Source organism: Dermacentor andersoni, chromosome 6 (genome assembly GCF_023375885.2).
Source record: "Dermacentor andersoni chromosome 6, qqDerAnde1_hic_scaffold, whole genome shotgun sequence".
Classification (NCBI taxonomy): Eukaryota; Metazoa; Arthropoda; class Arachnida; order Ixodida; family Ixodidae; genus Dermacentor; species Dermacentor andersoni.
In genome coordinates, this window is record NC_092819.1 from 50,757,365 (window position 1) to 50,769,417 (window position 12,053).

At 47.5% G+C, this 12,053-nt stretch overlaps 1 protein-coding gene across 2 annotated transcripts in view; it reads left to right on the top strand.

Moving 5' to 3' along the window:
• The first annotated feature begins 3,849 nt into the window (after positions 1–3,849).
• LOC126522919 (uncharacterized) overlaps positions 3,850–12,053 on the top strand; it is a 134,001-nt gene continuing 125,797 nt past the window's right edge. For both annotated transcript variants that reach the window (XM_050171764.3, XM_050171766.3), the window contains exon 1: positions 3,850–4,065. In XM_050171764.3, coding sequence (XP_050027721.2) covers positions 3,944–4,065 — 122 coding nt within the window. In that variant the 5' untranslated portion in view covers positions 3,850–3,943. The remainder of the gene's footprint in view (positions 4,066–12,053) is intronic.

A 12,053-nucleotide genomic window follows, 5' to 3' on the forward strand; every position in this document is an offset into this window, starting at 1 on the left:
TAATTGAGTGGTCGTTGCCGCCTGGCTACTCGGTCCAAGGCAGGACCCGAGACTTCTTGATGCTGGCGTTGTAGTATAGAGACAAGGGCCAAGGGTGCCATAGGATATCACAATAGAGAGGTGCTGAGGCTTATCGCATCGCTGCGATATAGCATGCTGTACTATGCGAATGCGAAACAAAAATAGCAATGGGATACCAAGAGCGAGAGTAAATTTTTTTCTGAGTTGTACAGTTAGCCATATTAAAGCTGCAACTGATCGGAAGATTCACGTAAACGTGTGATACATAGGACAGTGAGGCGTAAACGTGAGATGATCGTTCTTACAACGGAGCCATGTACGAGTCGTGAGCATTAGTTCAAAATTAGCCCCTTTCCCCTTTTCCCTTATCCACAGCGTAGGGAAGCAAACCTGACGCTCGTCTGGTTGACCTCCCTGCCTTTCCTCTCTTTGCTACGGTATATCTCTCTAGCCTGGCAGGTGCTAGCTGAAAAAAAAAAAAAAAGGAAATGCCAACTATCTATTCAGCAATAAGGTGAGAAACACACGTCTTGAATTAAAGGGAATTGAGAAGACGTCAGAAAAAGAAACTCGCATAAGTAGCTGGTATACATTGTCACATATACAAGGTGCTTCTACCAAGACATAGTTTTTTAAAAATCGCCTATGACAGCTAGCCCAATTCCTGTCCTTCAGCTGGTCTGCTCAAAGAGAAGGACATTACTTGCGTGATAAACCGAAATGCAAAATAGAATATTTAATGAATATATCACTAATTAAGTTTTTAACTGGTTACCTTACGGCGCGCCAGCTTCACTTCGCTTCACTTTATTCACCTTAAGGACCGACCCCATGGGGGTCTTTAGGGTGAATGTCTGATTTAAGTTGTGTTAAAGATGTATATAAGTTGATTAAGGTTTTCTATGCCTGATTTACAAGTTGTAGTCTGTGAACCTGCAAGTCATATCAACTTGAGAATAATTCAGTGGATGGCACCATTTTCGAGATATGCGCCATCAAACTTGCCGTAAAAATGCTTGGTCGTTCCACTTACTTTTTTTACAAAGTGTGGTTTCATGCAATGAAGCACCGTAATTACCGGACCGCCAATGTACTTATCCCCAAAGCTTCAGAAGTATCTCGAAACTGGCGTCATCCTGATAATTCTTTAGAAGTGGATCCGTCTTGCCAACTGGAAATTCTGGAACTGGAACTGGCAATCTGGAAATTGCATTATGTGCCGTAAGCTAATTAGTTAGACATTAATTAGTTATTTTGTTAATTAGTCGGTTATGCACGATTCCTCTTGCAAATAATGTCCGCCTGTTTCAGCAATCCAGCTCAAGGATAACAACTATGCTATCTAACAGAGGTGAAATTTAAAAAACATTACTTAAATGTCTCCGCCAAAACAGTCGGTATAGTACTGTAAAGAAACACGGAAGCCGCCGCCTTTCTTCGAAAGTTCAGAAATTTTCATCCGTTATATGCAAGTTCGCTTCCCAAGAGTTTGCCTCTGATAAGCCCGTTAAGCTATACCCGACGTTCCCTTCCGTCCTTATAGCTTTCCCGGGCGCCACAAGAGAGGGATACGGCCGCATCTATGGAGCCCGTACCTTTACAGTATAACGCCATACTACAACACCACAGATTGAACAGACGACAATACCCACCTACACACAAGACCCTCTCACGTGAAGACGCCGTAACATGGCGACAACTACAAACCAATACATACGCCCATTTAAGCAGACCCACACGCAATACACCCTACACTATACTCATACCCCACCCGAGCAGTGGGAGGCCATGCTGACTAGTTCGGACCCTCGTAACCAGCAGCAACTGGTGCGGCGGGCCCGGGAGACGGCAAGAGCCGCAGCAGCCCTGGACTAAGGGCGCCTCCCGCACCAGAAGAGAGACACCTGCTTGTTCTTTTTTTTTTTTTTAATAAATGTATTTCCTCCTCCTCTTCCTTCTTCTTATAGTTTCGTTTTACCTACCAAGAAATGGCAGCTTCTCTCCGTCGGTAGCCGTGCTTCTCTAAAGTCGATGAGTGGATACTGTTCTCGGCTATTTCAGATATGTCGAAACCATCGGAAAAGAAAAAAAAAAGAAGAGAATTTGTCTTAACGGAAGAAAATTGGGCGCTTCCGTATTGTATTTTTGTTTCCTATGCCTGATTTGAGCGTTTCACACCTCGCCTAGCCGGTACTCCCGACGTGCCTGACAGCATGTTGGTGAAAAAAAAAAAAAAAAAACGATAAGTATTTATCGAGTGATGAGTATTCGGGAGTATACGTACAGGGTGCTTCAGCAAACACTTTGAAAAATTCTTAAAGGTTGCCTGTAGCTGATAGCACAATTCTAGCTCGTGAGCTGGTCTACTCGAAGAGGCGGACATACACGAAAAAGTGAAATACATAATCGACTAAGAAGGAACAATTAACTAATTCGGTTTTTTGACTAATTACTTTACGGCCCATATTACAATTTGAAAATTCTAGCCGTGGAGCTCGCAAGGCGGATCCTTTTGGAACGAATTCTCAGAGTGATACGATTTTCGAGATATTAATTCCCGAACTTTGCGGAGAAATGCATTGGCGTTCCAGTCACTTTCTTAACAAAACGTCGTTTTATGCATTCAGGCACGAAAGTAACTGAAACGCTCAAGCATTTCTCCGCAAAGTTCGGGAATTAATACCCCTTAACTGTGTCATCCTAAAATTCGTTCCAAGTGAATCCGCCTTGCGAACTCCACGGCTATAATTTGTAAATTGCAATATGAACCATAAAGTAATTAGTCAATAACCTAATCAGTTTTTTTTATTGATTAGCCGATTATACATTTCACTGTTTTAATGCATGTCCGCCTCTTCAAGTATACCGGCTCACGAACTAGGATTGTGCTATCTGCTACAGGCAACCTTTAAAAAAATTTGAAAGTGCTCGCTGAAACACCTAGTATGTACTCAACGCAGATGACTATCAATCGCAAACAAATTGCGTGACTCGATTTTTCTGTATCTCTATTACCTATTATCAATGTCTCGCCATAAGCATACTCCTCGATGGACTTTAACACTGATCGACGCTTCGGCAGCCATCCCTCCGAAGCACGCAGCCTTCGGCCGCGAAGACGGACAGCCGCCGAGCCACGCGGTGCGTGTTGACGCTCGTGCGATCAAGCACGTGGACTTTGTTCCGAGATGCGACACGCTGCTCCCTGCCAGGGGGGGTCCGAAGAGCATTCGCCGTTTCCCATAGGACACAGGTCTCTAACAGCGAGCGAGCACACACACACACCCCCTCCACCCCGGCGGGCCGGCACCGCGGCGAACGAAACGCGGATGCCCTCCCGTCGCCATGCGCACACACATGCGCACACACATGCGAGCTCCGTTTTAGCAGCGCGCAAAAGGCGCGTCCACGGCTTGCACGCGCGCCGCGATCCGCGCCAAGAAGAGAGCTCCGGCCCTCGTTATCAGTGGGATCCGCGCGCGGTCTCCATGCCAACAGGCAGACCGGCCATGCAAACAGGGAGAGTTCTCACCAGCGAGTCCAAAAGTCCGCGATAACGGCAGCGCAGCACCCCCCCCCCCCCCCCCAGGCCACTCATATCACGAGTACACACACACACAGACCTCGGACGCCGGGCCACCGGCGAGCACCAATCAGCGACAAGAGCGGCGCGCAAGCCGCCCCGGTAGCCGTCGGCCATATTGGACGAGCCCGGGACGGCCACGAAGTCTCTCCTCGCGGGCCGCCATAGCGGACCACTGGGTCTTGGGATTCTTCCGCGGCCCTTTCGGCTCCCGCTGCAGCGGTCCACATCCCCCCCCCCCCCCCGCCCCCTCCCCCGCTTCGAACCAACTTTCCTCCAAATCTCCTTCCCTCGCTCGCTGTCGTCCTCGCGCGAGACTCCCTTCGGGAACGACTCGCCATGGAAGAACAGTCTCAGCCGCCGTCGTCTCAGCAGCAGCCGCAGCAGCACGCCGCCATCCCAGGACCGTCGGGCCACCAGCAGGCGTCCGGACTGAGCCCGGCCGAGCAGTCTAACAGCTGGTGAGTTAAGTCCTGATACGGATAATCAGAACCGAAAGATTACGGACTTAATGGCTCCTTCTGGAGCAGCCGGCGCTCGCGCGCACTGGTCCGCCGGCCATCGGGCATCAGAGGACCGGTCGCCTGGCCGGAATTATAATCAGCGGGCCCCCCCGCGGCCGATATCGCTGATCTTATCTCGGAGTGGGACACCTTATATTGGTGCTATAGGGGCGGGCATGGTTTATCAATGTTACCTATGGTTATGCCCCGCGGTCGTTCTCTCGCGGCACCGTATCTTGCGCCGCGCAAACATCTGCTCCGCTAAGATATGCTCACGAAGAGACGGCGTATTTTTTTATTTTTTTTTAGAGCGATGGTGTTATCCCGGATAGCGGCCGCATGTACGGCATTCACTGCAACCGTGGCGACTTGGGGAAACGGGTATCCGCCGTGGCGACCTGGTCGAGCACGGATCGATCGCGCGACGCGTGCAAGACGGGGTTATTTGCATATACGCCGAAGCAACTGTGCCACAGACAGTGACGTGATTCACCCTTAGTCACAGTTCGTTAATATTGACTCGCGCGAGGCGCCGCGTTGCAAAAATCGTGAAGTGTTGCCGCGCGGTGGAGGGGGCAGTTATACGTGCTCGCCCGACACCGCCCCGAAAATGGCGCTGACGAGAGAATTGGACGCCAACGCGTCGCAGTACGTACTACGCCGTTTCCGAACTGAACTTATAGCGCAAGCGCGGGTCAGTGAAGGATGCATCCTGTCAGTGAAGAAGGCATCCCGCGAATCAAGTTCGTCGTCGGAAATTAGAAAGCTAAATAGAGGAAAGCTAGAAAAAGCTGGCAGCAAAGCTGCGGTAACGGAAAATCGTAATCGTATTTACGCCTTATGTTATGCGGCACACGGCACTCTGCACCGACTCTATAGAAGCGTATACGTGTGCCGTTGTGATCCTTCCCGAGTGATTAGACGTTATAACACTGGAGCACTGATGGGGTTAATCACTTCGCGCGCACGCCCCTTTTTCTTGAATTGGGTGCACAAATCGACGGCTTCCTTGAGGAGATTTACTGTGTGCTCTACGCCCGGCCCGTGTACTGGCGGATGCACAACCAACGAGTCGACGAAGAAAAGCACATCATGATCCGGGACGGTAGTTGGTTGTGCGTGCCCTGTGCGGTGATCTTGTTACGCTATTACGGACTGCCATTGTCGTATTACCTCGCGCTGGGTAATTTTTATTTAGGTGTTCGTCTCCTGATCCTATACCTGTTGAATTAAGTGGCGCAAGCAGAATTGCGAGGGTTTCGGAATTCGAACCCCTCTTAAAGTTCGCAGTTTCGAGTCATTATAGGCCGAATGTAACACTCCCAGAGAAACATTTCATGAGTGTTAAATCCATTGTAACGTCCACATCTATTTTACATAACAGCATAAAGAAAACGGTCGCCCAACATTACTCCCAATATAACCATACATATCGTGATAGTGGACAATGAAACATCAATCCACACGACTTCATTTCAGAGTGAAGAAGCTATGAGCCCTTGAACACAAATGAGGTATTCGGCCTAATCATGAATGACTCATCATAGTTACGTATAAACCTATAGGTGACGAGGCACTAAAACGTTTCTATAAATAAAATTCTCATTACGACACTGTTCTTGATCGCCCGTCTGTTGGATGCAGCATCCATAGTTAGGCAGTTATCTGTAGCTTAAATGACCGAGCTCGTAGCTTCCGAAGTATTACGTTTAGAGAGAAACCTAACGATCATATGTTCTGATCTAACTAGCCAGACCTTAAGTTGCAGAAAACGAGGGGCTGGTAATATCAATTTCTGAATTACTTGAAAAAAAAACATTGATTAGCTGTTTTCTGCTGTCCTCTCAACGCCATGGTAAACGTAATTTGTGATTTCACCTTTTTATTTACGTGTTTGCTACAAAACGAGAAAAAATTCAACCTGACAAGAGTATACGACGTCACAGGACACAAGGACTGCGTCACCTCGCTATTGATTACAAAATTGTGCGCCGCAGCAATTATTGCCCGGTTAACTGAATTACCTTACAAAGTCCGTGGTGTATTATATCGCAAATTATTTCTAAAGAAACGTAAAAAAAAAACATTGCTATCACTTTCGCCCCCTCCCCCCCTCCCCCATCTCTTTTTTATTTCCCCTTAATGCCAAAGGAGCGTGTATCCAACTTAGAAAGCCGGTTCACAGCCTCTCATATCACTAATGAAAGCATCGTAGTAGACAGAGGGACCAGAATCGCCGATACTTTTTTTATTGTTCTTGGAACATGAAATCTATCACCGTACCTTCACGCAATGCCCAGAACAGCCGCGCAATCTTTGTTCTGCATACCATTATGACATGTTTTCATATCTCAACTTTAACCCATAATTTTGCCTTCCATCGTTCGGCGCTTCATGTAACGGCTTACCACATTGTCTTGAACGCGTGATCTTCAAGGGCTCTCGCTTCACACATAGCGTATCACTGTACCTTTCGAGCCGCACAATGTTCGAGCGAACTTCTTTGCCTCTTCCTTCGACTTTCCTCCTTCCCCTCGTATTGTTGCTGCTGCTGTCTTACCGAATAGCTCACGCACTGCACATCATTCCCGTCTTTACTACCTCCACCGGTGTGCTGGTTCGTCATTGCCATCCTGTAGGCAATCCAGTGTCGCAATCACATACTTACACTGGATGCATAGCGCGGGAAGGACGACCGACAAAGACGAGACAGGACAAGCGACGGGACAAGTTAGCGCTTGTCCTGTCTCTTCTTTGTCGATCGTCCTTCCCGCGCTATGCTTCCAGTGTAACTATGTATTACCAACCAGCCCAAGCCTACACTCTTCCGCAATCCCATACAGTTGTCATGCCATCGTCGTGATGCTAATCGTGGCCGTTCTATCATCGTCTTAACGTTTTCGTCATTCCAGATTAGTCGTCCCGTAGTGTCGTCGTCATGCAGTCGTGATCAAGCCGTTGTGGCCGTGCCGTTGTCGTCATTCTGCGATGTGAGTCCCACCAGTGTCATTATGCCGTCGTAGTGATGCACTCGTCATGTCATTGTCGTCATCGTGTCGTCGTCATTCTTTCTGCGTCATCATCTCGCCGTCGTCTTGCCGTCGTCGTCCCTCCAGCATCGCGACGTCACAATTTCGTCACTCCGTCGCCGTCATTCTATACGTACTCATACCGTTGTCGTCGTGCCGTCGTCTTAATTCCGACGTCGTCATCCCTTAGTGGACAGGCCGTCTTCGTGATTCTGGCACCGTCGTTCCATTATCATCACTCCAGCTCAGCCATCCAATTGCCTCCGTGCAGCCATGGTCATTTCGTTGTGGTCGTTGGATCGTCCTCACACTGCGACGGTCACACCAGTATCGTCATGACATCTCGATCATACAGTCGCCGTCATTCAAATGTCTCGTCATTGAGCCATCGTCATACAATCTCTCTCACGCCGTTGTCGTCGTGTATACAGTCGTAGTTCGTCCAGCGTCGTCAACCCGTTTCTCTCGTCGTCGTCGTCCAATCAAAGGCCGTCATTTCTTCTACGCCATTTCATCGTCGGCATTACGTCGTCGTCGCACATTCGTCGTTACGTCGTCTTTGCCATTACATCGTCCTCATTCCAGTTTTGTCATCGCACCGTTGTCATACTGTCGCCGTCATTGCTTCGTCGTCGTGCATGGGATCAGCATGTTCGAGCACCTCGATTTAAGTTTACGTTGAGTCGAGCCCGTCGTTATACGGTCCAGTGACGTCCAACTTGGCCGCGTGTTCTGTACTCGCAAACGGTCTCGCTAAACAAGAGCAGCGTTCTTCGGAGACACCAAAAAGATCTTCGCTTAAACGGATTAGCGTAGCGCATCGGAACCTCCACTCATGTTTTGCTTTTTACTCCATCCTGCTCCGTTTTCGTATGATTCGGTGATACGCAGGCCACACGAAAAAAACCGATCCCGAAAGAGAAATGGTCCTCCATCGCTAATTGGCAAATATTTCATACAAGGAACGGAGGAGAGCACTGCAGCGGTTTATCTTAACTTATCCGTGCGTGTTGACACGCGCCTCAGCAGTTCTATAGTTTCCATATCCCATAACCTCAGGCCTCTCACGTTGCGTTCCATCGTTCGGTATTCGTGAAGCAATGTGTCACTACTTCCAGTCATACTGGCTTGATTTTTCGAAGACTTTCCATGCTCGTAGAGACAAATGCCTCTGGTAGTCTGGCGCCACATTAAGTTGGATGCTGGAAACTGCACGTTCTGTGTGAATGTGCGGAGCGTAGAGAGGTGAGATCGGAGCAGCCGTTATTGACAACGCAAAAATACTGCTGCCAAGGGCGGCAGCAGCGAGTTTCTTGTTGTTTTCGACTTCGGTCGGACGGAAAGGCGGTCATCGATCTTGCGGCTACGAGTATGATGGAGGGCCGTATTCGCAACAAAGTGATTGCGGAGAACTGCTCGTGCAAGAAGCGATGCTATAGCTAATCGTGACGTTGGACATAACATTAGCGAGGACAACCGGCCAATGTCTAACGACCCTTACGGATGAAAAGTTTCGCGAATTGTGTCCTCGAACATATATTTGCTGTCTTTTCCTTTTGGGGAGGTTGGGCCAAAACAGCTGAGGAGGTGGGCATACGCGTCAACTCCCACTTTAGCGCGTTGAGATGCCCTGTTTGTGGATGGCCACCGACCAGTGAAGTATACAAACGAACGCTGCGCGCCCGGTGAAGCTGGATAGTTCTCGAAGGGAACAGAGAAATACGCCAGCGAGTATTACTGTGCAGCAGAAGAGCAAACGCTGAACGGTCGTTAATAAGTTATTCATATTTTTTAAAGTGATGTCAATGGGGAACGCTACGTTAGTGAATTACGCTTCTGAAATACCAAAAAAACACCATTGTTGCTGCTATAGAGTAGACGCCAGAAAGGACAGTAGCGAAAGGGGGACGGTGACGTTGCACCGAGTTTCTCGCACCACCTCTTTCGGACGTCACGAATTTTTGGCAGTGTCTAACATGGCTCTAGTTACGTGCTAATCGGTAAACACGTTCTACATTGTATTCTGAAGAAGAGAGAGTATTTGTGATGTCACCTTGATGTGCCAACGTTGAGGGTCGCGGCGAGAAATTCAAGAAGCCGAAGGTTAATCTTCGTTTTTTCTAGTTATAATAAAACATTCCCATTACATTAATTTCTAGCTTATTTACCTATGCATCGCCGGAGGCGGTGTCCACATGGCGTGTATTTCAGGCGCATTTTCGGCGTCGACGCCTTTACATTTTTTGCGCTGTGATGTCACCCCGCTGCAGTGACCGATGAGGAATAAGCTTTCGCTCGCAGCCGATCAAGTCTAATGACCAATCTTTTTTCAAGTACCTCAGGAAACACGGAGATGCTCTCATTACGCAGCCTCCAAACAGAATCGAGTAGCATTCCTTGCATTTGAGAGAGAATACAAATTCTACCGATTGTGGAGAGCAGAATTACGATTCCGGTCCTCAATTTTTCCTGCGAAGATTGCTGAAAACTGTAAATTGAAGCAAGAAAAAACAAAAGCTTGAATCGCGAAGTTCACAGCTCCGTAACTCTGCACCCAGAGATAGGAACCGTAATTCTGTGGTCTGTTTCTGTATGAGTGTCTAAAGCGGACAGCTGTATTACTTGACATGTACTTACGCGAAATCCTTACATTGTATACGTGACTTTCGCTATTATAAAATTGTAATAACGTTTGTTTTATTGCTTACTTACAGAGTTTAAAGTAGACGCCCAAGTTTCTTAAATTTTCAGATTTTGAGCAATTTTTTTTGTTTCAAAAGAACTGACAGCTTAAATAAGAAACCTACTTATACTATACTTATACGCATTCTTGTGCTACTTACACAATACGTAGATTGTAACCTTGTATTCTAAACGCGACAAATCTAATCAATTTCGGTGCAGTGGTTGCCGAGCAACGCGATAACTCCGTTCTCATGCATGTATCATAGACAGAAGCTCCCGTGGTAGAATTTCCTCCCAAAAGTTGGAACTCCAAACGAAGCATTTCGTTCACGATAACAGCGTATATGTCAACGCCGAAAAAAAGAAAGGGAGGAAACACCGCACGAACCGACACTGATTGACGTCATGTTGAAAGGGCATTGAAAACACGTTACGCATGGTCGACACTTTGTTGACACCAGGTGCCGACGTACGGGCTGTCGACCCAGCGACAAACAACAGCTATGTTCCCGCCGCTGACGCAGCATAGACACGTGGTTTGTTGCCAGTGAGCATACGTCGCAAATAAGCCTCCCGGATCCCTACGAGAATGAACGCTTCACAATACCGGGCTTAAAGGTTGCCGGTGGCAGATAGCGCAATTCTAGTCGATGAGCTGATCTACTCAAAGAAGCTGACGTTACTTGCACACGAAATAGAAATTAATAATCTAGGAATTAACAAAGAAATCACTTATTAAGTTTTTAACCAGTTACCTTATGGCATATATTGGAATTTACAAATGTAGCCGGGGAGTTCGGAAGGCGGATCCACTTGGAACGAATTGTAAGGATGACACCAGTTTCGAGATATTAATTCCCGAAATTTGCGGAGAAATGCATTGTCATTCCAGTTACTTCTGTGCTTCGATGCATAAAACGACGTCTTGTTAAGAAGGTAAGTGGAATGACAGCGCATTTTTAAGCGAGTTTGACGGAGCATATCTCGTAAATGTTGTCAACCACGCAATTACTTTCACGTGCAGTCTCACCCCCTATAATTTGTAAATTGCAATATGTGCCATAAGGTAATTAGTTAAAAATTAAGTAGTAATATTTTGTTAATAAATCGATTATGCATTGCAACTTTTCGGGCAAGTAATATCCCCTTCTTCGAGTAGACCAGCTTACGGACTAGAATTGTGCTATATGCCACAAGCAATTTGTGTTTGCTCAAACACCCCGTATAAACATGTAGGGTGTCCCAGGTGACGTTAGCCAAGCTGTTCAGCGAAATATATTAAAAAAAGGTGCACGATAGAATTATAAGACCGACGCGGTTCGGTGGTCAGAGGTGTGGCGACCGTACACAGTAGGTCTTGAAATCGTATCTTGCACCGTGTTCTTAAAAAAAAAAAAAATTGAACACCTTGGCTAAGGAACCTTCCCACCTTAGGGTGATACCGGGCCTCGCTCGGGACATTGTTTCGCATAATAAATGGTTATTTCTCTCTCTCTCTCTCTCTCTCTCTGAACACCTTGGCTAACGTTAGCTGGGTAGCACGGCATAGGATGTCCCAGCTAACGTTAGTGAAGTGGTTGCAAGATTAAAAAGGAAAGGCCTAAAAACACAGTGAAACCCACGGTTTCAATACATATGGTATTCGGCCACCAGACCTCTGACGAGCAAACACTGTAGGTTCTTTAATAGTACCTTGCCCCGTGTTTTTAAATATATATATTTTTTGAACAGCTTGGCTACCGTTAGCGGGACACACGGTATATATAGACTAGCCGCGTTCGAGAAAATTACTTGATTGCCGGAAAACTCTGTTTGATATTATGACCTTCTAACGACTGAACAAGTTGTGTGTGCGCGTGCGTGCGCGTGCGTTTTGATTTCGCAACAATTTTTCTTTGCCAACGTGGGCAATAAACTTTAGTCGGAAGTCAGCGCCCATGTTGTCCGTTTTTTTTTCTTCTTTTTTTGCGGGTCGTGAAGCTGTCTCTGGTAATTTGCCCGGCGAGGATGTGTTACCAGATCGTAACCAGCAGTGCAGCTTCGCCCGCAGACCAACAACAGGTCGTTGTTGGTCTGCGTGTCACGTGTCCTGCCGCAGCCAGGGCACGTGACTTGTTGCCAAGCCCCAGTGTTCGAGAGCAACGCAGTACGTGGCCACTTTCCGGACGAGTGGCCAATTCCGCAGTGGCGTAGTCAGAAGCGTAACACGGGCTCAGTGGCTGTTCGTTCGAC